The 27,974-nt window shown below is 40.0% G+C and overlaps 1 protein-coding gene across 2 annotated transcripts in view; it reads right to left on the reverse strand.

Annotated features, from left to right (window-relative positions):
• Positions 1-18,273, reverse strand: part of ACBD6 (acyl-CoA binding domain containing 6) — a 180,061-nt gene extending 161,788 nt beyond the window's left edge. Inside the window, exons 1-3 of one of the 2 annotated variants that reach the window (XM_075528046.1) lie at positions 17,414-18,272; positions 8,698-8,762; positions 4,060-4,156 (exon numbers count right to left, since the gene is read on the reverse strand). In XM_075528046.1, coding sequence (XP_075384161.1) covers positions 4,060-4,156; positions 8,698-8,762; positions 17,414-17,638 — 387 coding nt within the window. In that variant the 5' untranslated portion in view covers positions 17,639-18,272. Of the gene's footprint in view, positions 1-4,059; positions 4,157-8,697; positions 8,763-17,413 lie in introns of both variants that reach the window. The other variant, XM_075528052.1, reaches the window with a different exon arrangement.
• Between the last annotated feature and the right edge of the window lie 9,701 nt (positions 18,274-27,974).

A 27,974-nucleotide genomic window follows, 5' to 3' on the forward strand; every position in this document is an offset into this window, starting at 1 on the left:
TCTGGGTGGCACAATGGTTAAAGCACTCAATTGCTAACCAAAAGGTCGGCAGCTGGTACTCCACAGGAGAAAAGACCTGACAACTGGCTCCCGTCAAGACTATAGCCTAGAAATCCATACGGGGCAGTTCTACTCTGTGCTGTGAGGTCACTGGGTTAGAAATTATACAACACCGCACAACACTGTATGTATGAATGTATCTGCTCTGACTTTCAATGGGTTTTCACAGATAAAAGTAGATAAAACCACAGATGAACAATAGCGAGAGTTGCTGAAGGCTCAGCAGGCAGCTAACCGGCTAGTGTGTCAATGACTGAAACAAAGGGGGCAGTGTCTGTTCCTAGTCTATGCCACTTAGCTTCGTGACTACACTACTGTGATACAGTGGATGCTACTTAGACCAGGGAGTGAGTGAGGAGAAGTGAAGACACAGCACTAATAACATTCTGAACAAACATAAAAGTGGACAAGACCTAAGAGATAAAACATTTTAAGTAATGACATATGGTCACTGAGAACCAAGATTTAACTACACTATGGAGACAAAGAGCCAAACCAAACCAAACTCGAACAACTGCTGCTCAGCCAGTTCTGACTCTTGGACACTTGGTGTGCCAAAGTAGAACGATTCTCTCTGCAGAGTCTTCAATGGCTACATTTTAATTCCAACACACCTCTAGGTGAACTTGAACCTTCAACCTTTTCATTAGCATCTGAGCACATCGACAGTTGGTACCACCCAGGGAAACCAAAATAAATAGGAAGGCCTAGATATATCTGAGAATAAAATAATATTTTATTTATAATGAACTCTGCTCCCTCTGGTGGTCACAAGAGGTTTTACTAGATGGGAACAGAAAACAGAAGTGGAAGGCTTAAGAAACTGTAGAAACTAACACAGTTAACCTATATGCCAGGCCGAAGCCCTGGTGCCACAGTGCATTAAGCACTGGGCTGCTAACCACAAGGTCTGCAGTTCAAACCCACCAGCTATTCTGCAGGACGATGAGACCATCTGTCCTGCTGAAAAGGTTTACAGTCTCAGAAACCCTAAGGGACCATTCTACTCTGCTGTACAAGGTTATGATTAGTTGGAATTCACTTGCTGGCAGTGAGCTGGATTTTCATTTGTCAGACAAATCAATGTTTAATTTACATGACACCTCTTTAAAAGGGTAAAAGAAGGAATTTAAAGTGTAGTGTTGCACTGTACTATACAATTACAAAACGGTCAAAAGCAGATACTTTAAGGAACATGACAAGATGAGTGAGGTTCTCTAAAGTTTTATCCTATGTGCTTTCATGGCGCTTGTTTTATTTCCATATCCCTGCATTATTTTCATTAGCACCCTATTTACAAGAGCTGAGAGGAAGAAGGAAGCAAAATTTAACAGATTGTGAGTTTCTTGTGTGGGTTGACGAGAAAGTTTTGGAAAGAGACAGTGGTGATGGCTACAGAGCATTGGGAAAGTAATTAATGTCACTAGAGGGAAAACTTAAAAGCAATTAATGTCATTAGAGGGCACACTTAAAAAGTGGTTAAGATGCAAGCTTTATGTTATTTGGGGGCCTTCAAAAAGTTTGCGGAAAAATGCAATGGAAAGATAATGGAATTTTTCCACAAACTTTTTAAAGTTCCTTCATGTATATTTTCCTACAATAAAAAATTTTAAAGCAGTAAAAGATACCATTTATTAGACAAAGTAGAAAGGGGTATCTTTATCTTTTTACTAGATTTAAAATTAAGTAATGTATTGCCATTTTTATTCAGAATAAACGCCAAAGTATTAAGCATTTTTAGAATATAGGTTGTCCCTAACTCATGACATATTTGAGCTATTAAAAAAATATATGTAAGACCATCCAGACCATGTTTATGACTATATGTTTTTGGTTTTTGGAGTGGGAAGTTCACATCTTATTGTTAATAATATGTTTTCTGATGTCACCATTCTTAGATGTACACTGATTGACTCATTCATTCATTCGGTGTAATGATTTACTGTTCACAGTATTGGATAATAACGGGCAATAATAATGAACACTTTAAAAAAATGTATGAGGCTTACAGCAGAACCAACTTTCTATGACGTTGTTAGAACATAACCCCATTTAAAGTCAAGGTGTAGCTGTAATCTATTAACAAATGATCTTTATTTGAACGTGTCTTTGGCTCTGCTTGGTTTACTAAGTGTATGACCAACAATAGGTGAGACTTAAGACAAAGCTCGCTGTGTCTGAGTTGACTCCGACTCACAGCAACCCCACAGCACTGGGCAGAACTGCCACGGTGGGTTCTGCCGCTGCAACCCCTTACGGAGTACAAAGCTCCACCCTTCTCCTGTGGCGTGACTGGTGGTCTCTAACTGCTGACCTTAAAAAGCATGATTACTCTCTGTGCACATTTCCACAAGGAAGAACCTCATCACATGCAATCTGCAAGCATTTTCAGAGTCGTTGTTAATGGAATTTTATTTAGTAAAGTAGAGAAGGTAAGAAATCATAAATTCTGTCACTTATCAGGAGTTACAAACCAATTACCGTCACAAACCAGGCCATAGAGCAGCTAGAACAAACCACCGGGGAGAACTGAGACTACCGTGATCAGACCTGCGGAGGAAGTTCTCTCCCTAGAGGTGGTCAAGTGTTGTTTGTTTGTAAAGCACTGGGCCATCTCCATCCATGTCTTCAGATTGAGTTGGGTTTGACCACTGAATTGAACCCGTAGGATCTTTACGATATATGCTTGACTACATATTTGGTGTTTATAAAATCTATCAATAAAATGGAATATTTCTGAGAATGACTCACATAAATTAAAAACATCAGGAAGTTTTCAATGACTCTGCAAAAGTAGGCATATCATTAAAGATAACTTAATATCTTAAGATGGTTATTTCTTCCACATTATATTCATTATTAAGATACTTTTATATGTCACAGTATACAAGGCTTCAAAAAGTCCATGGAGAAATTCCAATATCCTTTAATTTCATTTTCCATGAACTTTTCTATACCCAAATCTAATCTTCTACAGTTTCTCACAACTATGTGATTTTGGATGGAGCCTTGGTGGTGTAGTGAGCTGCTAACTACAAGGTTTGCAATGCAAAACCGCCAGCCACTCCACATGAGAAAGAAAAGACTTTCCATTCCCATGAAGAGTTACAGTCTGGGAAACCCACAGGGGCAGTTCTACTCTGTCCTATACGGTTGCTATGAGTTGGAACTAACTTGATGACAGTAAGGTTGAGTTTTTGTTAACAAAAATTCTGATGATAACTATGTATCTGTGGAATAATTACTTTAACTAAACAAACTGAAAATTGCTGAATTCGCTCACCATTGAAATGTAAGGCTTAAATATTTTGATAGAAAATTAATACACAGTTTGCATTTTTGACATGATATTAATGTAGCTGCTAGCTCAATGAATCAGCTGACAACCATGTTTCAAATTTTTAATGAAGTAGCAACCACCTTTAAACAAGTTCTGGATACTTCCAAAGATTCTCCAATTATACCCCCACCCCCAATAAAAAGGTTATATTTAAACAATACCCAGTACAAAGTTCACAGTAATCTCTTTCCACTGTACTTCTAGCATTTGTGTTTTTATCTAATACTCATATTTTTACTATGATTAAGTTTCCTTACCATTCTTTAAACTTGAGCAGAAAACATATTTCACTCACATTTTTATCCCTATCAATAAACATCGTATACAAAATGGACATATTAAGAAAGAAATCTGAGAAACTTTCCTTTTCCAAAGATAACGACGTTCTCAAAGAAAACTTAAAATTGTGAAATGAATAGTCTTCACAAGACTAAAAGTTATCATTAGGCTTTTAACTGTTCAATGCAATCTAGAGATGTCTTCAGTATTAGTGGCTCTTCTTTTAATATACACACAACGGTATTCGTGGATAGATTAGAAATACATTAATTTCATAACCTTTTGACTTGAGAAAAACAAAACGTTGGGAACATCACTTTTCCTAAGCTTACTTTTAAAATGTAAGTCTTGCAGATGTAATGCTTGCAGATAAGTCTTACCTGAGGATTCCAACCCGGATCTAATTTCTTAATGACTGCGATATATTCCTGCATTGCTTGGCTGGGGCTTGAATCGCCAAGAGCTTTCCAGGCTTCCCTATGGCACAGAATATCCAACATGACTTATCATAAACTATGTAGTGAACAAAACCAACATGTTTTTTACTAATAAATAAGAATTTACATACACATCTTAATGGTCTGGAGATCTTGAAAGCAGCCATTTAGATAAGTTAAATAAAACCAACCAAACTCACTGCCATCGCCTTGATTCGGACTCACAACAACCCTATAGGGCAGAGTGGTGCTGTTTCTTCGGGTTTCCCAGAGTGTAAATCTCTACGGGAGCAAAAAGCCTCATATTTGTGCATCTACACTAGTCCACAGCTGCTTCCCCACCTTCGTTTTGCTCTACCTGAACATCTTTTTGGACTTTTAGGTAATCACCTGCCTCCATGAAATATTAGCTGTGTCTCTGATAGAATTTGTCCACCCACCTGTAAGTTTGTTGTCAGTTTGTCTGATGTGGTGGCTTGTGTGCTGCTGTGATACTGGAAGCTAAGTCACAGTAATTCAAATGCCAGCAGGGTCACCTATGGTGGATAGGTTTTAGGGGAGTTTCCAGACTAAGAATAAGAAGAAAGACCTGGTGCTCTACTTCTGAAACTTAGCCAATAAAAACCTATGGATCATAAAAGAACAGCCTGGCTAGCTTGCTTTGAACACATTATCAAAAAGGGTCAATTGCTGGTGAGAAGAACAAGCAAAATAATAGACTAACAGTGGACCACCAGACAGTATTTTGTTCTCTTGACTGTTAAGGCTGTCATGAGTTAGAGCAGAGTATATAACAGACACCTATCTACCTGCAAACCATCTTAACATGTAAGATGTACACCCATTCCCAAAACAATGTTTCTCCCTCCTGAGAATGCATACTCTATAAACCAATAGAGGCAGTTCTCATCTTCTAAAGTATCTGTGCTTATGCAATCAGTAATCCCTGGGTGGTGCGAACAGCTAAATGTTCAACTAAGAGCTGTAAGGTTGGCAGTTAGAAACCACCCAGAGGCACTTTGTAGGATAGGTCTGCTAACTCACTTGCAGAAAGGCACAGTCTTGAAACCTTATGAAACAATTCTGCTCTGCACAAATGGGGCTGCCATGAGCTGCTATCAACAACAGCATCAGTAATATAAAAACTAGTCACATAAAATATGAGGGGGCTTCAAAATATCTGTGGAAAATGGAATTAAAAGACAATGGAATTTTTCCATGAACTTTTTGAAACTCCCTCATAAACCCTGGGAAAATGCTGCAAGATTTCTTACTTAAGGTGCAAGAAAGACACCTTCCCCTTCTTCACTTACCTCATGAGTCAGCTGCAAGTACTGAGTCTTGAGGCCATGGCCAGGAGCCATACGGATGAGGTCAGAATGCTAAGTAAAATGGTGGGGAATTTCTAGACAAGCATTGTAGTTGTGAACCTCCTTCTAAACCCTTTCTTTTCTTCTTCAAGCTGCTCAGATAGGCTCCTAGTTGAGTTCTCCAGGCCAAGTCTTCCTCTTCCAAACACAGTAGCTTTAGTTCCCTGATGCACTGTATAACAGAACTCAGTCCCACAAGTTTTCCCACTACTTTTCTGTTCCTGTGATGAATATAGCAGCCTTTCTTTAGTTTTCTAACCTTATTCTTACTAAATCTCCTTGAGATACTTGTACATAACACTTTAATTGTGTATTATACGAACATGTGCTGATATATGTGGAAGTAATATATATGGCCATGTATCAAACTGAGGAAATGTAAGATAAGTATTATCTAATACATAGATAATATTCAAATTTCCCTATTACTGTTCAATAATGTCCTTTACAACTTGCTTCGCCCACACTGTAAACCAATCAAGACTCACACATAGCACTGACTTTCTGATTTTTTGTTCCATATAGTGATCTCTTCCAAAACAGAAAACCAGTCGTTTTACCCAATATTCCTCTATTTGGATTTGTGACTGTTTTTGCACCTAGGTAGTGTCTTTCCAAAAATGGTTCATCATGATTAAAATGAAGCATGTATTTTGTTAAGAGCAATATATATAAATGACATGACCTTTACAATGCATCACATTAGGGTCACATGATTATGCTTGTCTCACCATCAATTATTTTTTGTAATTAGTAAGTAAACTGTATAAATATTGTTCCTAATATTTTTCCATCTAGAGTTTTAACAGACTTCAATTACCCTTATCTGAATTAATTATCAAAATGGTACTTTCTTAAAAATAATGTAGAAATAGGTAAGGCACAGGACAAAATAATGGTAACCCTGGTGCCATTATGGCACAGAAGCCCTGGTGGCATAGTGGTTATGCACTGGGCTGCTAACCACAAGGTCTGAAGTTCTAAACCACCACCCCTCCAAGGACGAAAGAAGGGGCTTTCTACTCCCCTCAAGAGTGACAGTCTCGGAAACACACAGAGGCAGTTCTACCCTGTCCTGGAAGGTGGCTGTGAGTCAGCAATGACTCAATGGCAGTGAGTTTGCTTGGCTTTTTTTTTTTTTTTTGTATGGTGCTTTCCTAAAAAATAATAAACAGGCAAGGCACCAAAAAAAGGTAAAGCTCTAAAACTTCATAAATTTAAAACAAGTATATCCAACAATTCATGGGCTGTGGCTAGCAGTTGGACTGTACTTGCAAAGACTCCTCATATCAAGTGTCATTCAAAAAAATTGCCGATATTATAAATGCAATTGTCGTATTCCCCAGGGAGATGATTGACAATGTTATTCTGTTTTGCTTCTTTGTCTGCCTTTTGCCTATTTGTTCTTATTTTATTGTTGCTATTCGTAACCCAAGGAAAAGCAGATGGATTCTGGGCCCCCACTAACTCTGGCCCCAATCCAAGAACAGTTCTGATAACATAGTCCTGCTCCATACTCACCTTCATGAAATGATCACTGAAGATGAGGGCGCTACAGCAAAGGGTGGTAAAGAGGGCAGATGGTGCCCAGCTATCAATCAGAAGAGTGTCTGGGGTCTTAAAGGCCTGTATTCAAACAAGCAACCATCTAAGTGAGGAGTCAACTAAGTCCACATGGAAGAAGCACCCCAGCTTGTGTGATCCAAAGACGACAGTAACAAAATCCAGATGTGACAGAGGGAAACGTATCAGAGCTTAAACTGTGAGCATCCCATTTGTAGAAGGCTCTGGAGGGCCGTGGGAGGCCAAACCCGTCTGCAGAGGGTCTAGTCAGGTTAAGCCTCTGGCAGATCCCCTGCAGCCACAGGCAAGGGACGCCAACAGCTTTACTATCACACAGATATTATTGTAAATTTGATTATGGTGGTTCGAACCATAAGCTACTTGGTCAGCTGACCTCCCTCCCTCTTGGCCCAACCTGAATTTCCCTAGGCTGAAGTATTTCACACCCGTTCCAGGGAAGATAGTTCTTCTTTGGCCTTTTAAATATTGATGTTGGTCTTTTCTTTCTTACTCTTTATTGGTATTTTTATCTTTATCTTTTATTATTATTTTCTCCTTGCCATTTTATTTTCTTTTTCATCCTTTCTGTTGGGTTTCCCAGTTTGTGAAGCACAGAGGAGCAGATGCACAGAAATACTAACTGTTACAATGGTTTATCAGGGATGTTGAAGGTGGGTGGGAGGTGGGAAGGGTAAGGGGGTTTGGGGAACAAACAATGAATCCGGGAGAGGAGAGGGAGCACTAGAACTGACTGTGACTATGTACTTTAAAAAAGATTTAACCTTAGAAGTGTATGATATATGAACACTATATATCAAGAAAACTACTTGAAAAAAAAGAAAGACACTAAACTTGACCAGTGGTTCCCATGGGAGAAGGAGAAATAGTTGTTGCTTGGGAGACACCGAGTCTCTGTCATGGTGGTGGCATAATTCAGAAAAGGTTATCAATTATGGTTGTATAACATGAAATAGAATCAGTGCCACTGAATTATATAAGTAGAAGTTAAAGAATTGGAGAATGTTCTATTGTGTAAATTTAAGCCACAATTAGAAAAATATACAATTACCATATAGACTCGAGTATAAGCCTACCCAAATATCAGCTGAGGCACCTAATTTTTTTTTCTAATCAAGGCACCTAATTTTACTATGAAAACTGCATAAGAATCTGCTGAAGAGCTTGGCTTATACACAAGTATATATGGTACATGAATGAGTCCAAGGTAGATGAAAATGTCTAGAATTGAATATGGTGATAATCTTGATAGGATTGAATTATGAATTGTATGATATATGAAGTGCTCATAAAACTGTTAAAAAGGGGGGGACCTACCGTATACACTCGAGTATAAGCTGCCCTGAATATCAGCCGAGGCACCTAATTTTACCACAAAAACTGCATAAAAATGTGCTGAAAAACTCGGCTTATTCATGAGTATATATGGTATGTTATGAATTTGTGGCATAAGAACCCTGTAGGAGATTTAGTTAAGTACTTTTAATCTCTCTCAGTTACCTGACACACAGCAGTCTACGGCAGAAAGCGATTAACATAAAATCATTCTTTAATCTGCTCACTACTTTCTAATTCCTAAACATCAAAATCACTTCCAGTAATCTCATTAGAAATACCAAAAATTTCTTACCATTTCTGCTTTCCTTCAAAATCAAAGAAGCTTGGTTTAGGAGTATTGCAATTTCCAACTTTGACCTAAATGATGGGGAAAAAAATTCAAGAGCTTATTTTTCTAAGAAATGCCTGAGAAATATTTTCTCTTCAAATTTAGTTACTATAATTTTTTAATATTTGCATCATTATAGAAGAAAAAAGTTAACATTCTTTGCAAAAGCAAACTTTAAAGAAAACTAGGCTAACCTTCATCACAGGCTGGTTTGGCTAATTGCAAAATAAAATAAAAACAAAAATAACTATCTTCTACTGTACTAAAGCATAAGCATCAACAAATGACACAGTTACATTTCTAAATTAGTAAACAAATTACCATATATACTCGAGTATGAGCCCACCCGAATATCAACGGAGGCACCTAATTTTACCACAAAAACTGCATTAAAAATGTGCTGGAAAACTTGGCTTACACACGAGTATATATGGTCCTAATGAGTGACTTTTAAAAAGTTCAAGGGGACAAAAGTTCATGGAAAATGATATTAAAAGATGGTATTTTTCAAAATAAATAATTTTTAAAAGATATTTTCCCATGAATTTTTGATGTCCATCCCCAAGAAGATAAATGAAAAGGATAGTTAATATAATACTTATTATCATTTATAAGACAGAATTTTTGTAAACATACCATTAAAGTTCAGATCATCAGATCTATGATACTGTTTACTCTTCTTGTAACATTATCAGGGTTTCATCTCTCCTAAATGTCAGGATAAGGTGCATGGCTTTAAAGGTGACCTCTTAGGAAACTCACAGATATAAATGTACATGCCAAAACCATCTTAAGGGCTCCTCAACAATATAAATTCTCTCTTTGCCACAAGCAGACTGTCTTGCCAAGATTGACTTTTAATCCTCAGCCACCGTCTGCAGCTGCTGTGGTGGCCATTCTCACTGCGAGTGAGCATAAACGAAACTCACCGAAGTACAAATTCACTCCAGCCCGACTCCCTCTTGAAACTCCTAATACCTCGCCTGTCTACCATCGGTTAGAAACTTTTGTATAAGGTCTAACCTTTTCCTTTAGAACAGAGCCTCCAAGACTTAAAAAAAATCATTTTATTGGAGGCTCATACAGCTTTTATCACAATCCATACATCCACTCATTGTGTCAAGCACATTTGTTGCCATCATCATTTTCAAAACATTTTCTATTTGAGCCTGTGGTATCAACTCTTATTTCCCCCTCCCTCCCCCTTCCTCACGAACCCTTGATAATTTATAAATTATTATATTTTTCATGTCAAGAAGCTGTCTTAATTTACCCATATCACCTAGTTAAGTGCCCAATTTAAGGTCATAAAATGGTTAAATATAGAATAACTAAGTCGCCATGAGTCAACTGACTGGATGGCAGTGAGTTCAAGTTTTTTTATATTAAACATGATTTCAACAAAATACCTACTTGCACTAATATTAAAGGCTGTAATTTGATTTGATCAACTCCTGGGACCTTCCCACTACTTCCCATTACTCTTACTCACTTGAGTGTTGCTAAAAACAAGTGGATCCCTTCACCCAAGCAGCTTAGACTACTCACTGACTTAGGGATTTTTAGTTATGTTTGCTCCTGTTACTTCCCTCTTCTCTCAGCTTTTCAAAATGTTACCAACCCCTTGCAAATCCCACTCAAGGTTCAGATCCTAAGAATCCTTTTTTAGTCTACAGTGATCTCACTCATTTCTGAATTCATAACAATAATCTTCTACATCATCTGTCAGCCATTAATTACATGGCCCTGGAGCTGTCTTTAAAACATACTTAAACTTGAGCAGCCTGCTATGGTGGGACAGAAAGAAAAAAAGGTTAAGAGATAAGGAACTGTGTTTTTTTTGAACAGTCTCGATGCAGCAAACATTTCATATGCATTCCATTACCTCAAGGGGCCACACAATGACCCTGTGAGGTGTACCATCAGGGAGCCACTTTAGAAAACGAGGACAGAGAAGCTCAGGACCATTCACACAGTAAGTCACAGCTGTACTGGGATTTGAATCCAAAACAGATTGACTCCAAAGCTCATGATAACATTTCTGCATGATACTACTCTGCTTACATGTTATACAGAATCTGAGTTTTAGATCTAGCATCCTTAAAATTGAACATGTGAATGAGGAAGACCAAAGAAGAATCAATGCATTTGAATTGTTGTGCGGGAGAAAATACTGAACGCACCACGGCCTGCTAAAAGAACAAACCTCTCTGTCTTGGAAGAAGTCCAGCCAGAGCACTCCTCAGAGGCAAGGATGGCAGGACTTTACCTTACATACTTTGGACATGCTGTCAGGAGAAACCAGTCTCGGTAAAGTGGAGAGGCAGTGAGGAAGACACATGGTGGCTACAATTGTGAGGACGAAGCAGGACTGGGCAGTGTTTCATTCTGTTGTGCATTGGGTCACTATGGGCCGGAACTGACTCAAAGGCATCTAACAAAAACAAAATCCCTAAAATCCCTTGAATTACTGGGCTAGGAAGGGGAAGGAGGAAACGATATAAACTACAATGGATCAGAAGAAAAGCAGTTACCACTACTTTTACTTTTGGTTTTAATCCAGCTACCAGCCATTGGCAGACACAAATTCTAGGACCTGCTACCATTTCTCCTATAGTAATACAGGTTTTGGCTGACCTCTTAGTCATCAGGATAAACATTACTTGTGGCAGTGTAACTGCAGCCTCCATTCTGGGGATGAATAAGTGGCCAGGTGACAATTATATAGTCCTTCAAAAGAAACAAAAAAACTTGTCCTCCGCTGGTTAGAACATGCACGTGGGTGACAGCGAGCCACCACGAGCCATGGAGAGAAGACCATGGGCAGTGCCTCGCACCCCTTTTTGGGCTCATGATCCCTTCACATTAGAAAGTGAGGACCTCACAAAGCTTTTGTTTATATGGGTTATATCTTTCAATATTTACCATCTTAGAATCTCAAATGGAAACACTGAAAAAATATTGATTCACTTAAAATAACAATAAACCTATTATGGAACCACAACATTTGTATTCTAAAATGGAACAAGCATTGTATGAGAAAGTGGTAATGTTTCATGTTCTATAAATTTCTTTGATGTCTGGCTTAAATGGAAGGCAGCTTAATTCTCATATATATAAGTATTAAAATTCTGAGGTACAAATAAAGGTTCGTAATAACAAATGGGCACTAACTACTTTGGCACAGACTCATCAAAACATTATTACTGTTGTATTAATATGTTAGAGATGCTTTAGAAAGCATCTTTATGCATAGAAAGCAGCAGCCCTGGGGTTGCAGTGGTTAAAGTGCACAGCTGCTAACCAAAGGTCGATGGTTTGAGCCCACCAAGCACCCCATAGGTGAAAGTTGTGGCAATCTGCTTTCTTAACGATTATAGGCTTGAAACCCTAAACAGTTCTACTTTGTCCTATGGGGTCAGAATAAACAAGGGCAGTGGATTTCTTTGTTATGCATGTAAGGGTACATGATATACTACATAAGAAGCCCTGATAGCATTGTGCTTAGAGGTTAGGTTATTAATCATGAGGTCAGTGGTTCAAGCCCACTGTGGCAATTTGGGAGAAAGATGATGCCGACTGTTCCCATAGAGATGCATAGTTTCAGAAGCTTTATATAAGGTTGCTAGGCCTCAGAACTGACTCGGTGGTGATGAGTTTGGGTTATATATTACATACCACATTTTTGGCTATAATGCACCCACATAAGTAATGCCCATATGCATATAACACACACAGTGTGCATAGGAAACTCATGCGCAAGGGAGATATGGTTTGCAAAACTGTAGAGTGCATGGGTTCTCTTGCAAAAAAGGCTTAGACATAACCTTGCTACAACAAACACTTGCTCTGAACTTTGCTCTTGAAAATAAGGTAGCTTAAGTAAGTAGATAGAAGAAGTAATGAAGTAAAAGGAGATGAAGCTCAAGAACACAGAGAAGTATAATAAAACATGCAAAGACCTGGAGTCAGAAAGCCAAAATGGAAGAATGAACAGCTTGAGCTTTTCTGAAGCTGAAAGAACTGAAGGAAAAAAATCAAGTCTTGAGGTGCAAAAATGAATTTTTCTACTAGAAAAATATTGAATAATGCAGGAAGCACGAAAGACGGAAGGAACAGTGACTGTACCAAAAAGAACTGGTCAGAATCCAGCCATTTCAAGATGTGTAGCCTAGGATCACGAACCAACGGCACTGGAAGAAGGAGCCCACGCTGCACCAAAGACATTAGTCAAAAACAAGGCTCCAGGAATTGACAGACCAGCAACTGAAAGTGGGCAAGTGGCAATAATATATTCCTAAAAAAAACAAAAACACACAAACTGATACAGTGCTGGAAGAACTCACTCGTCAGTGCCAAGAAATTTAGTGGCTTACTGAAATGATCCATATCTGTGCCCATTCCAGATATTACAGAAATTATTGAAAAATAATCATTAAATTTTTACTGAAGATAATTCAAAATTGGTTACAGAAACATTATGCCAGGGAGCCACAAGATATTCAAGCAGGATTCTGAAGAGGGCATGGAAAAAGGGTATCATTCTTGTTTTAAATGGATCTTGGCTGGAAGCAGAGAATCTCAGAGAGATGCTTCCTTGTGTTTTATTGGCTATCCAAGGCATTTGACTGGATCACAACGCACTGTGAAGAACAGTGAAAAGGATGGGAAATCCAGAACACTTCATTGTGCTCACGTAGAACGCACAGACCAACCAGGAGTCTCGGTCAGAACAAGGGAATACGGCATGATTTAATATCAGAAGAGGTGTGGGCAGGGTTGTATCCTCTCATCATGCTTGTTCAATCTGCATGCTAACCAAACAATCAGAGAAGCTGGACTGTATGAAGAAGAATATGGTCTCAGGATCAGAGGAAAGCTTATTAACAACCTGAAAGTGAGGAGGACTAGAAACACTTGCTGATGAAGATCAAGGACTGCAGCCTTCAGTAAGGATCAGAACTCAAGGTGAAGGAATCAAAAGCTCTCACAAATAGACCTCATGACAAATGGAAAAAAGATTGAAGCTGTCGAGAATTTCATTTTACTTTGATCCACAATCTGTGCTCGTGGAAGCCACAGCCAAGAAACCAAATGACCTACTTACTGCACTGGGCAAATCGCGGTCCAAAACCAATTTGAAATGTTAAAGCCACAAAGCTATCACTTTGAGGACTCGAGTGTGACTGACCCAAGCCATGGTACTTTTAATCGCCTCATATGTATGTGACTATTAGACAAAGAACAAGGAAAACCAGAGAAGGATAGATGTATGTGATCACAGTATTGACAAAGAATACTGACAGCACCATAGACTACCAGAAAAGCAAACAAATCTATCTTGGAAGAGGTACAGCCAGACTTCTCTTTGGAAGTGAGAATGGCAAGATGTTGTCCCGCCTACTTCAGAAAGACCAGCCCCTGGAATGGGGCATCATGTAAAGTAGAGGGCCATCCAAAATGACAAAGTCCCTCAACTACGTCGACTGTCACAGTGGCGACAACAATGGAATCACACATAGCAATTGTTAGGATGGCGGAGGGCCAAGCAGGGTTTCTTGCTTGGTTTCAATAGGGTTGCTATGCGTTAGAACCGACTCGCTGGCATATAACTACAGCAACATCAGGACAAACATTTGACTGATAGCATATATGAACCATGCCTACCTGTTCCGATTTACAGACAAATTCAGCTTACACCTAGGATCAGAAATCCTTCATGTCAGAGGACTGCCTGCAGTTATTTTTGCTGGTAGAAGCACCAAAAATTTTTTGAATTGATTTTATCTTTTTGAAATTTCACTTAAAGATGATTTTGGAACCCTAGCCTAAAGTAAGACTGAAAGAGGTCTTGCATTAAGCAAGTTTAGAGCTCAGCGTAAGAAAATAATACCCACGTCTACTATTTCTATCACCTTCCTACCTGGCACCCTTATCGCCTGCAAAACAGGGCACTATTCTGAATGGAAAATGCTGTGAAAGAAATGGTTTTATCAGAAATTTTGATCTACTATGCAGGAATTATATTGGCCTAACCACTTTATTATGCTTTTAAAGATGCGTGAAAAATCAATTATCTAGGAACAACTAGGTGCTCTGAAATCATAGTGGATTACTCACTATGTACTGTGCTGCTAACCACAGGTCAATGGTTCAAAACCATCAGCTGCTCCACAGGAGAAAGAGGAGGTTTTCTACTCCTGTAAAGATTCACAGGTTCAGAAACCAATGGCACGGTTCTATGCTACGCTGTCCTATAAGGTTGCTATGAATTGGAATGAACTCCGGGGCAGTAAGCTGAGTTGACGGAGACTACATGTCTAAGCAAGCACAAGCCGACTCTCTTGTGATGAGTCTCACTATCCAATGCAGACTATCGTCAGCCCTTCTAACAATGTCTAGAAAAGTGAGAATCGCTCGCTCTTCCTCTAGAGCAGGGGGTCTCCATCTTCCTCACGCCGTGACCCTGTCACACAGCTCCTCAAGTGGTGGTGACCCCACCCATAACATGATTTTTGTTGCTACTTCACAACTGTCATTTTGCTACTGTTATCAATCGGGCAACCCCTGTGACAGCGTCTTTCAACTCCCAATGGGGTCGCAATCCACAGGTTGAGAACCGCTGATTTAGACTATCTGGATGAAGTGACCACACTGAGATGGAACGGTGTCTAGAGACAGGTGACTATAGTTTACTGATGACTCAGAAATCAGAGATCTAATGATGATCAATTAATTAAAAAACATGTTCTACAAAGAACAAAGAATGTTTTTGAAGGAATTTGGAGAAAATAAGTTTTATACTGCCCAGAGAATCATCAATCACATATATCCCGATGCTCAAAAACTATGGGGGGGCTTCAAAAAGTTCATGGAAAAATTCCATTATCTTTTAATTCCATTTTGCCACAAACCTTTGAAGTCCCATCACACTTGTTTCATTCTAATGTTTTTAGAAAAAGGTAGATTCGAAAGCCAGTTTAGAGGGCAATTTTCAAACAATACTGTGCTGCATACCATGTGTATCTACAGCTATAGTTCCCAGGGTCACATTAACTGTTATACAGAATAATGAACAGAAGTCTTCAAAAGGCTTATTTCTAGTTAGTATATTCGGTTTAAGTATAAAGGAGAGAGATGTATAATTATGTATTTTAGAAAGATTTTCACTCACAAAAGTTAAAGAACAACCTGCTAATTTTTTTTTTCCAGATCTTCATTTCTTCCAAAGAACTGGAATTCACCTGAAGTGTCATTTAACCCTTGCACTGGCTTTTAAAAATCATTTTATTAGGGGTTCATATAACTCTTATCACAATCCATACACACATCAATTGTGTAAAGCACATTTATACATTCATTGCCCTCATCATTCTCAAAACATTTGCTTTCCACCTAAGCCCCTGGCAGCAGCTCCTCATTTTTCCCCCTCTCCCAGCCATCTCTTGCACAGATTTTTCCACTTGCATGCATCTAAACTTCTCAAACACTTTGTGAGCCTCTGGCAGGCAAGCATCATGAGCACTTGCTTCTGCATGTACTCCCCAGAAGTTTAACACTTGTGTTTTGCACATTTTAAAAAAAGGAAGATAAAGATTTTCAGACAGAAGGGAACAGACTTTGGAGGTTAGAGTGGGGAGGGCAAGGAAGGGAAGAAGCAGAGCAACAGGCTAGAGCAGTGGTTCTCAACCTTTGGGTCCCTGACCCCTTGAGGGGGAGGAGGGGTCAAACAACCTTTTCACAGAGGTCACCCTATTCATAACAGTAGCAAAATTACAGTTATGAAGTAGCAATGAAAATAATTTTATGGTTGGGGCGTCACCATAACATGAGGAACTGTATTAAAAGGTTGTGGCATTGGGAAGGTTAAGGACCACTGGGCTACAGAGTTGACCTTTTGGTGAAGGAGAAGACAGTAATTCACAAAAGGAGAAGAGAAACTGGAGGGGCACGGGGCAAGTACTGGTAGGTTTGATAAATAGTTTAAACTACTGAATACAAAATTAATGCTCTGAAATGTAAACCCGTCCCCCCACCCCCCCACCCCCGTCTCCATCACAATTTAAGAACTTTTTATAAAAAAGATACTGAAGAAATATTTATTAATTAAACAATCCTTTGCCTCTGTCACCTTCTGTAGTCTTGAATGATATTCAAAACCTTCAAACGGATAAAGGCTCTACTTTATTTATATGGCCCTGGGTATGTTACCTACTTTCTCTGGGGGCTAGTTACTTTTTCTGTAAAAGCAGATGATCTGATCAAATAATAACTGTATCTAATGGATAGAAACATTCAGCCCCAACAAAACTTAAGTCTTAGGAAGTGATAGTTGGTTTTTCTATAAATCATCATAATAAAAGATGTACTTTCTTTTTGCATTGCAACACCCTGTTTATTACATCCATATTTCAAAGATTGTGCAAGGCCATTGAACAAGGCTGAGAAGACGGTACAAAACGATCATTCAGTGTGCAACGACAAATCCATTAAGGAGAGTATGCTGGATCTTTCCAGGTCCAGAAAGAGCTAATCTCCAGCAGAAGGAAAAAACAAAACAAAACAAAAAAACACACGCAAACTTCACTAAGCCATGAACCACGCATGTTGGCCGTTTTGGGAAGAACAAAAAATAACCTTCTGGTTCCTCTGCCACAGGTACCGGTCCCTGCGACTTTACCTGCTTGTACCTGGCATACAGGTACAGGAGCTGCTCCCGGCTGGCCACCTGCACGAGGCCTTGGAGGTGCGCCGCAGCCTTCTCGAACAGCTCGGACAGGTTCCTCGCCGCTTCGGTCTCGGGACTCTGCAAGGATTCGCCGACATCCCCAGAGTCGTCCCCGGAGCTCACTTCGCCGCCGCTGTCGCCCGTGGTGGCCCCGGTGGGCAGGAAGGGCGAGGCCATGTCGCCTGGCTCAGGCAGCCCCCCTCTAGGTCGGGTCAGTCCAGTTGGAGCCGGACGTTCGAGCAGATCCGGGCCTGGCACACCAGCCTCCGTCCTAACCTAAACGCGAGCTCCCACGGGGCTCCCGCTCCCCTCCTGCTCGCCCTGGCGGCACTGCCCGCCTCCCCCGTTGCCCCCGGGCCGTGCAGGTCAGCCTCCCGTCTGCCCCGGGGCGCCACCAGAGCCCGAGTCTCAGCGGCTCGCTCCGACGGCGCGAAAGCAGGGAGGCAGCGCCGTGCGGAGCGCCGAGCTCGGCTGCGCGCGGTGGGTGGCGGGGCCGCCGAGGCGGGGCGGAGGGGGCGCGGGGTCGCGCGCGCCCGGAGCTACGCGCGCCCCTGCTCGGCGCGCGACGTTGGGGCCTGCGCCGCGCCGGGGGACGTGGGCGGGCCGGGCGGGCGCCTTCCCCGGCGGACGCCTCGTGGGACCCAGCTCCGGAGACGGCGCTCGGGGAAGCGTGGTGTGTTGTTGGGGTGTTCGTTAGCCGTTCTGTTCCGATGCGTAGTCACACTCGGATACGCACTTACGGGAGAGGCCCTCGGGGGCTGGGGGTCGAGGAAAGAGTCCGACGACTTGTTAAGTGTCGCGATCTGAGCGGAGTCGCGGGAAACAGGGAGTGCGAACAAAGGTTCCGCTTCCGCCCGCCTCCGCGGGTTTGGGTCCCAGGCGCTCCAAACAAACGCGCGCGCCTGTGTTGCCTGAGATTTTCACGCGGCCTTGCTGATGGGTCGAGTGACTCTTTTCCATGTCTCGCTCCTCTCACCTGCCGCATCCTTCCATCCTCAGGAGCCTAAGAAAAGGAAAGGAAATTCCTCCGTTGGGACCATTCTCTTCTGAGCTTAGCCACCGCAGCTGTGCTTTGTAGATAGTGTAAGGTGAGAGCAGAAAATTAAGATCATCCTAAAGGAATTTAAGTATATTCAACGATATCATTCATAGTAATAGTTAAGAGTGCTTATTATGTTCAAAGCAGTGGTATAAAAAAAGGGATGAAGTACTATAGTAGTCAAAGCATTAAGAATAGAGGGAAATGTTTCAAAGAGTGGTTATTAAGCACTTGATGTTAGACTTTGGACAGGGGTACAAAGATAAGTATGACAGGATGAGCTACCAGAATGAGAAATAACAAGGTGAGAAATATTGGTCAAAATTCAAATAAGCCTCGGTCGTGCATATTCCATGGCCAAACAGATGGATTCTGAACCCCCACTATCTCTAGCCCCAAGAACAGTTCTGATAACATGGCCCTGGTCCATACTCACCTGCATGAAATGATCACTGAAGATGAGGGTGCTTCAGCAAAGTGTGGTGAAGAAAGCAGATGGTGCCTTGGCTATCAATCAGAATAGTGTCTGGGATCTTAAAAGTCATCTAAGTGAGGAGTCAACTAAGTCCACATGGAAGAAGTACGCCAGCCTCTGTGATCCAAAGATGGCAGTAACAAAATCCAAATATGACAGAGGGAAACGTATCAGAGCTTAAATTGTGAACATCCCATTTGTAGAAGGCTATGGAGGACCGTGGGAGGCCAAAACCCATCTGCAGAGTATCTACTTAGATTAATCCTCTGGCACATTCCCTGTAGCCACAGGCAAAGAACTCGAACAACTTTATCATCAGATAGAGATTATTGTAAACTTCATTATAGGAAATTGAATTTGATAGTTGGTCAGTTGACCTCCCTCTTGACCCAACCTGAATTTGTTCTAGGTTCAAGTATTTTTTGCTTGTTCATAACAGAAATTTCTTACCTGACTTTTTAAATATTGATGATGGTCTTTTCTTTCTTACTCATCGTATTTTTATCTTTATATTATTATTACTTTATCCTTATCACTGTCGCAGTTACATAATCTCTTCTCAACTTGTGAAGGAGTGGAATCTAGTATGTTAATCAGGCCACAGTCAATGAGGCCTCCGTGTGGGCATGGCCTTCTCCTGAGGACTCGGGAAACTCCTGTTTTCCTCCCTGGAGGTGGAAAACACTTTCTCTCTGCTACACACTCTCTGCTTAGTATTCCTGATGACAAGATACATGGATCTACACTAGAGCCCTGGAGCTGGAGGAGCCATGTGGAGACCCACACCAGCACTGAGATGCTTACACCACCACTAGATCCACAAGACTTTGCACCCACTGGCGTATGATCTTCCTGCATTCGGCATCATTGCAGGTGTTTTGTAAGTCTGAAGAGGACTTTATCAATTGGTATTGGACATATGGGCTAATATCGGACTTATGAGCTTGATCTGGACTGGGCTGGGATGTTTTCTCAATGCATATGGGTGTCTATGAATTTGTTTCTCTAGTCAACCCAGACGAACACAATCACGTTATTTTGTTTTTTATTGTTTTTGTTGGGTTCCCCAGTATGTGAAGCACAAAAGGAATAGATGCATGGAGATAATAACTGAAAGAAGGGTTTATAGGGGATATAGACATGTGGGGTGGGAGGGGAGATAGAGAGGTGAGGGGATTTGGGGAACAAACAATGAATTCGGGAATGGGGAGGGAGCACTAGAACTGATTGTGATTATACAACTCATTTTAAATTTGATTTAACCATGGAAGTATATGATATATGAATACTATATCAAGAAAACCACGGGAGGAAAAGAAGAAGAAGAAACCCAATTTGACCAATGGTTACCATAGATAAAGGGGAAAGAGTTATTGCATAGAAGGCATTGAGTTTCTGTCAATGGTGGTAGAATAAAAGGATATCAATAGTGGGTGCACCGTGAAAAGAGTACAGTCAATGACACTGAATTATACAAGTAGAAATTGTGGATTTGGAGAATGTTGTGTATATTTTTGCCACAATTAGAAAAAAATTACATGAATTACAATAAATACAACAAAGAAGAAAATGTTCTAGAATTGAATATGATGACAATTGTACAACTCTACTTGATATGATCTAACTTCATGATCTGTGGATAAAGTGCTAATAAAACTGTTTAAAAAATTCAATAAACACAAGATTGGGGTGGGGGGAAAGGAGTGGATACCAAGGGCTCAAATAGAAGGAAAATGTTTTGAAACTGATGATGGCTAGGGTGGATAAACAATCCAGAGGAGAAAACATTGGGTCTGATGGTTCCAGAGGGACATGGGAGAGGGAGAGGTGGGGGAAAGGAAGTGGGGTGTCAACCAACCCCAAAACAAGGAAACAACAAGAGATCTAAAATTGGTGAGGAAAGTATAGGATGCCTGGTGGGACTTGATCAGGGGCAATGCAGCCGAGAGGAATTACTGCAACCCAAGTGAAGGCTGAGCATGATAGTGGGACAGTAAAGTAAAAGAAAATAGAGGAAAAAACTAGGAGGCAAAGACACTAACAGAGGTCTAAATATAGGCATGTACATATGTAAATATATATAATGGTAGGGATATAGATCTATGTACATATATTTATATGTTAAGTAGTAAGGTAGGAGACCATCATTTGGCCTCTACTCAAGTACTCCCTCAACCCAAGAACACTTTGTTTTAATAACCTAGCATTCTGTGATGCTCACCTTCCCAACACGATCGACAAAGACAAAATGGGTGCATAAGAAAATATGGTGAAGAAAGCTGATGGTGCCTGGCTATCAAAAGCTAGAGCACCTGGTGTCTTAAAGGCCTGAGAAAATAAGTGGCCATCTAGCTGAGAAGTAACAAAGCCCACACGGAAGAAGCACACCAGCCTGTGTGATCATGAGGTGTCGACGGGATTAGGTATCAGGCATAAAGACCCAGAACAAAAAATCATATCAATGGGAATGAGGGAGAGGGTAGAGTGGAGACCCAAAGCCCATCTGTAGACAGTTAGGCATCCCCTTACAGAACGGTCACAAGAGAGGAGCCAGTGAGGGTGCAGTATAACACTGATGCACTGATGAAACACACAACTTTCCTCTAGTTCTTTAATGCTTTCTCCCCCGCCCATTATCATGAGGCAAATTCTACCTTACAAATCTGGCTAGACCAGAGCATGTACATGGGTACAGATCAGAGCTGGAAACAGGGAATCCAGGACCAATATTGAAAGTATCCATATCAGGAAGGTAAGAGATAGGTGGGGGGGGGGAACCAATCATAATGATCTATATATAATCTCCTCCCAGAGCGATGGACAACAGAAAAGTGGGTGAAGGGAGACAACTGTCAATGTAAGACATGGAAAAAAATTATAAATTATCAAGGGTTCATGGGAGAGGCAGGTGGGAGAAGGGGGAAAATGAGTTGATCCCAAGGCCTCAAGTAGAAAAAATGTTTTGAAAGTGATGATGGCAACTTATGTACAAATGTGCTTGACACAATGGATGGATGTATGGATTGTTAAAAGAACTGTAAGAGCCACCAATAAAATTATTTACTTTAAAAAAATTTAAAATTCAACAAACATTCATTGAGCACCCAAGAAGTATCACACTTAGTCCTTTCTTTGGTCTTCCTTATTCATTGTCCAGCTTCACATGCTTATGAAATATGATTTGGGTCAAGCCCATCTTAGTCCTCAAAGTGACATCTTTGCTTTTTAACACTTTAAAGAGATCTTTTGCAGGAGATTTACCCAATCCATATGTCATTGGGTTCCTCCCTCCATCCCATGTTCTTCCTTCCTCTCTGCTTTTACAAACAAGTGTATTCTCTCACAGTTTAGGAGGCTGGAAGTCCGAGTTCAGGGTGTTAGCTCTAGGGGAAGGCGTTCTTTTTTGGCTCTGAAGGAAAGTCTTTGCTGCCTTACAAAATCTATAGGCCCTGTGTTTCTTGGACGTCTACATGTGTGTTGACATTAATCTTCTCCTGGATCTAGAAGCCGTCTAGTATGGGAACTCTGAGTCCAAAAGATGTGCTATCCACCTGGCTCTTATTTCTTGGAGGTCGTAGGTACCTCGTAATTTTATTCTTTGACTACTGCTCTATGGGCATTGATTGTAGATCCAATTAAAAGAAATCTTGACCACTTTATTTTTCCCCTCTCTTTATGATGTTCCAATTGGGAGAATTTTTGTTTTATGTTGAGGTGTAATCTATAATGAAATTGGTAGTCTTTGATCATTACTAAGGGTATCACATCCATCCCCTTCACTTGGGCAAGCAAGGTACTCCCTTGGACCTGTTTTAATTTTCTTCAACTTCAATTTGAACTCTCATGTGTGCAATTGATACTCTGGTCCACAGTTGACCGTTATTCAATTGATGATATTGAGCTTCTCCAGCATCTCATTTCACAGATATATTGATTTAATTCCTATGTATTCTGTCTGGTGAGGTTCATGTGCATGTTTTCCAGTTCATGTGCATGTTTTCCAGAAAGGTAGTTGCAATGAATAAGTTGGCTTGAAAAATTCTCCCATGCTATCTCTGGAGCCGTTTCTGTCACCAAGACCATATTTTCCAGCTACTTATCCATTATCTTTGTTTCCAGTTTTTGGCATTCCAATCATCTGTAATTATCAACTTGCACGTTTGATCAATTTCAGATCATAGAAGTTGGTTAAAACTTCAATGTTTTCATCTTTGACATTAGTTGTTGGCATGTAAATTTGAATAAGAGTTGTGTTAACTGGTCTTTTAGATCTATGCATATTAACCTAATGACCTAACTGACAACAGTGTACTTTGGGATAAATCTTGAAATATTCCTCCTGGTGAAGGTAATGCTGTCCTCTTCAATCTGTCATTCCTAGCATAGGAGTCTCTATATTTGTCCGACTCAGAATAGCTACAATAGGTTGATTTTCCTTCGCAGATAACTACAATATTGATTTTATACATTTTATTTTTGGTGACTTCTAATTTTCTGAGATTCATGTTTCATACATCCCACATTCCAATTATTAATGGGTGTTCACGGCTGTTCTCTTGTTAAGTCATGCCACATCAGCAAATGAATATCCTAAAATTGTATGCCATCCACTTCAAAGTCCAATGGTTGATTCTACTTTGAGGAGGCAGCTCTTCCACCAGTTGTATTTTGAGTGCATTCCAACCTAAAGAGCTTATCTTCTAGCACTTCTTCCACCAGTTGTATTTTGAGTGCATTCCAACCTAAAGAGCTTCTAGCACTACGTCAGGCAACATTCCACTGCTATTCCTAAGGCTTTCAGTACCTCAGAAGTGCATTATCGCTTTCTTCTTCCTAGTCTGTCTTAGTCTGGAAGCTCCACTGAAACCTGTCCACCATGGATGATGCTAATAGTATTTACAATACCAGTGCATAGCTTCCAGTGTCATGGCAACTCCTAAGCCACTACAGTAAGACAAACTGACTGACAAGTGATGGCTATGTAATTTCTATTTTACAAACAGGAAATAAGCACAGTGGTTAAGCAACTCAAGTACAAGACTGTACAGCTAATAGTAAAGGAACAATGAAATAAAATCAAAATTTTAAGTTATTTTGGATAGAGGTTTACCTGCATGTGAGATAATAATAGAAGATTCATGGGAAAAGTAAATGAGAGAAAATAGGGCAGTGTAAACAATTATATTTTTCTGTTTCTTGATTTTTCAATTTGAAATGGGAATTTCTTTGAAAGCAATCACATTAATTTTCTATTTTAATGAGCTATAGTAGCAAATATTAATAGGTAAATAACTTAATACAAGTTAATAACATTAATGTAAAATAATAGAAATTCCAATGTATTATATAGTTAAATTCTCAATATTTCAATGTCATATTCCTGGGACAAGCCTATTCTAATTCTGGTCATGCTTTTTAAAAATACTTCTGGGTTCTACTTGCTAATATTTTCTTTAAAATCTCTGAATGTCTGTTTAAAATGGCCTTGTGCTAATTTTTGTCTTTTGTTCTATCTTGCACAAATTTTGTTCCAGGATACTAGTAGCCTTTGTATTTAGTAATCATCATCATCATCTTCTTCTTCTTTTGTATCCTGGGATACTTTAAATAATATGGGAAATAATTCAACCCAAATTCCCATACATTGCTAGTGGGAGTTTAAATTAGTACAGTTACTTTGGAAAAAATCCTTGACATTATCTTACTAAAGCTAAACATAGGAATTTACCAATTCTATCCAGAAGAAATACATGTAGACATTCACCCAAAGACGTGCAAGAACCTGTATAACAGCATTATTCCTAATTGCCTCAAACTGAAACTCCCAAATGCTCATTAACAATAGAATCAATAGTGGTGTGTGAACACAGTGAAACACTGCTCAGCATCTAGAAGGAGCTAACTGCGATTCAATACAGCCTGAATGTATCTCATAAATAGCATGCTGATAGAAAATGTTTTGAACATTATGATGGCAACATATATAAAAATGAGCTTGATACAATTGATCTGTGGATAGTCATAAGAAGCCCCAATAAAATGATTTATAAAAATAAATAAATAGAATGTTGATCCCAAGATATCTAGCACAAAAGCATCCATATGGTATGCTTCTGTTGAAATCAGGCAAAACCCGTATGTGATGCTAGATGTCAAAATAGTAGCTGGCCTTGGGCTTAGTCATTGTGGTGAGACCGGGTAAACATTGGGCTGCTAACCACAAAGTTAATAGTTGAAACCCCAAAAGTTCAACATTTTATAAAGAGTAATCACTAACTTTATATGGAAAAGAGACCCCCCAATAAGCAAAGAACTGCAAATGAAGAACAAAGAAGGAGGCCTCTCACTTCCCTATCTCTAAGCCTGGTACTGGTACAATGACTGAAACACTGACCAGTGGAATGAAACTGAAAACCTAGAAGCAAATCCATCCACTTATGGACAGCTGGTCTTTGACAAAGATCCAAACACATTAAATAGGAAAATGGTAGTCTCTTTAACTGGATGTTCACTTGCAGGAAAATCAAAGGGGACCCATATTTCATTCCATATACAAAAAAGAAATCAAGCTGGATTAAGGGCCTAAGTGTTTTTATATATCTAAATATATAAAGATAATCAATGAAAAATTATGGACAAATGTAGGGCCCCCAATCCATGACATAAGTACACTATCGATCATATCTGAAAACAAACTACAGAGGGCAAACTAGATGACTAGGACATCTTGAAAATGAAACACTTTACCAAGGGCTCACGTAGAAGGCAAATGTTTTGAGAATGATGATGGCAACGGACGTACAAGTGTGCTTGACACAATGGATGTATGTATGCATTGTGATAAGAGTTGTACAAGCCCCCAATAAAATGATTAAATAAAAAAACCCAGAAAATGAGACACTTATGGACATCAAGATATTTCACCAAAGGAATAAAAAGAAAATCCAAGACTGGGGTGGGGGCTGGGAGTGGGAAATTGGGCAATGACATATCAGACAAGGGATCAATCTCTAAAATTTATAGAAAGATCCAACCCCTCAACTAGTAAAAAACAGATCATTGAATTTTAAAATGGGTAAAGGAAAATAACAAAAATAGGCAGAGGTCATAAGCAGATACTTCACCAAAGAAGATATTTAGAGAGCCAACAAACATGAAGAGAAGTGCACAATCTTAGCCATTTGAGGACAAAGATCACACAAGGAGATGTCGCCTCACCACAACATTAGTAATAAAGATGAAAAAAATGCTGGCAAAGGTGTGAAGAGACTAGACTACACGTATACAGCTGATGAGACTAAAATATGCAACCACTGTGTCACTACCTCCAAAAATTAGAAAAAGAAATACAGTATGACCCAGCAGTTCCTCTAGTTGGTATATAACCTAGAGAAATGACAGCTGTGACACTAATAGATATAGATCCAGATTCATCATGCTCTATTTGTTTTTTTGTTTTGTTTTTATTTTAATCATTTTATTAGGGGCTCATACAACTCTTTTCACAATCCATACATACATCAATTGTGTAAAACACACTTGTACATTCATTGCCCTCATCATTCTCAAAACATTTGCTCTCCACTTCAGCCCCTGGCATCAGGTCCTCATTTTTTACCCTCCCTTCCCATTTCCCCCTCCCTCATGAGCCCTTGATAATTTATAAATTATTATTTTGTCATATCTTGCCCTGTCCGACGTCTCCCTTCACCCACTTTTCTGTTGTTGTCCATCCTCCAGGGAGGAGGTCACATGTAGATCCTTGTAATCGGTTCCCCCTTCCTACTCCGCCCTCCCTCTACCCTCCCAGTATCGCCAACCACACCATAGGTCCTGAAGGGATCATTTGCCCTGGATCCCCTGTGTTTCCAGTACCTATCTGTACCAGTGTACATCCTCTGGTCTAGTCAGACTTGCAAGGTAGGATTCAGATCATGATGGGGGAGGGGAGGGGAAGCATTTAGGAACTAGAGGAAACTTGTATTTCAATAGTCATGGGGCCACTGAGTCAGAGCCAACTTGACAGCATCTAACAACAACCACAACTATTTTCAGAAGTCAAGAAAAGGTTTTCACCCTAAAGAACTATTCTTTGACTGTTACCATGGATGGGAGGAGAAAGGATGGTGATTTATTGACTCGAAGGTCGACACCTGTCAACTTGGATAAGGAGGACATCAACATACAATAAAGAAGTTTGGCCAAAAATGATAAGAGGCTGGAGGAGACGGAGGAAGTAAAAGAGTTAAAGACAGTAGCTAAATACTGTTATATACACAATCTTGCAAAAGATGATCTATAAGATAGTACACAGACAAACATGTGATTGAATGGGTTTGGGAGAGAGAGCGGGAGCATACCCACAAATATATATAGGTTGGACAAAAATATTTGTACAAAGGTGTTTACCTTTTCTGAAATCTATCCATATGTGGAGGAGCATACAGAAAGCAAAGTTATAAAAATTTCTTAGATGTAACCAAACATCTTAAGAGTCTGAGTCATTGCGGCAAGGAATTGAGAACTATAGTCTCAGAGGACAAGAAGGTCAACTGGCATACCATGCTCCATCAAAACAACGCTCTACATTGCTGAGTTCTTTGTGTTGGGTTTTTTTTTGGGGGGGGGGGGGTAGGTAGCATTTGAAGTCTTAAAAGCTCGTGACCCGATGCCTAAAGTGGAACTATAGATCTCTCCCTGTCCTTTCATCAGGAAAAGGGTGGTGAGTTCTTGTTTGTTTGCTCTTTAAATTTAAAAAAAAAGTTGATTGTGAGTTAGGTGAAGGTTAACAGAATAGGAGATCAGTTTTATCTTAACAATTCATACACATTTTTGTTTCAACTTATGCAAGGCAAACCCCTCAATGTGCCCTCACTCACCCCACTTCCTCTCGGTGTTTCCTGTTTCTATTCCCCCTCTTTTCGTAACCCTCTGAACGGTGTCCTTGGCTCAGCAGTGAGTTTACAGAAGGTCTTTTCTGCATCAATTGGGATGGGATA

The sequence above is a fragment of the Tenrec ecaudatus genome, chromosome 1 (assembly GCF_050624435.1).
Source record: "Tenrec ecaudatus isolate mTenEca1 chromosome 1, mTenEca1.hap1, whole genome shotgun sequence".
Lineage (NCBI taxonomy): Eukaryota > Metazoa > Chordata > Mammalia > Afrosoricida > Tenrecidae > Tenrec > Tenrec ecaudatus.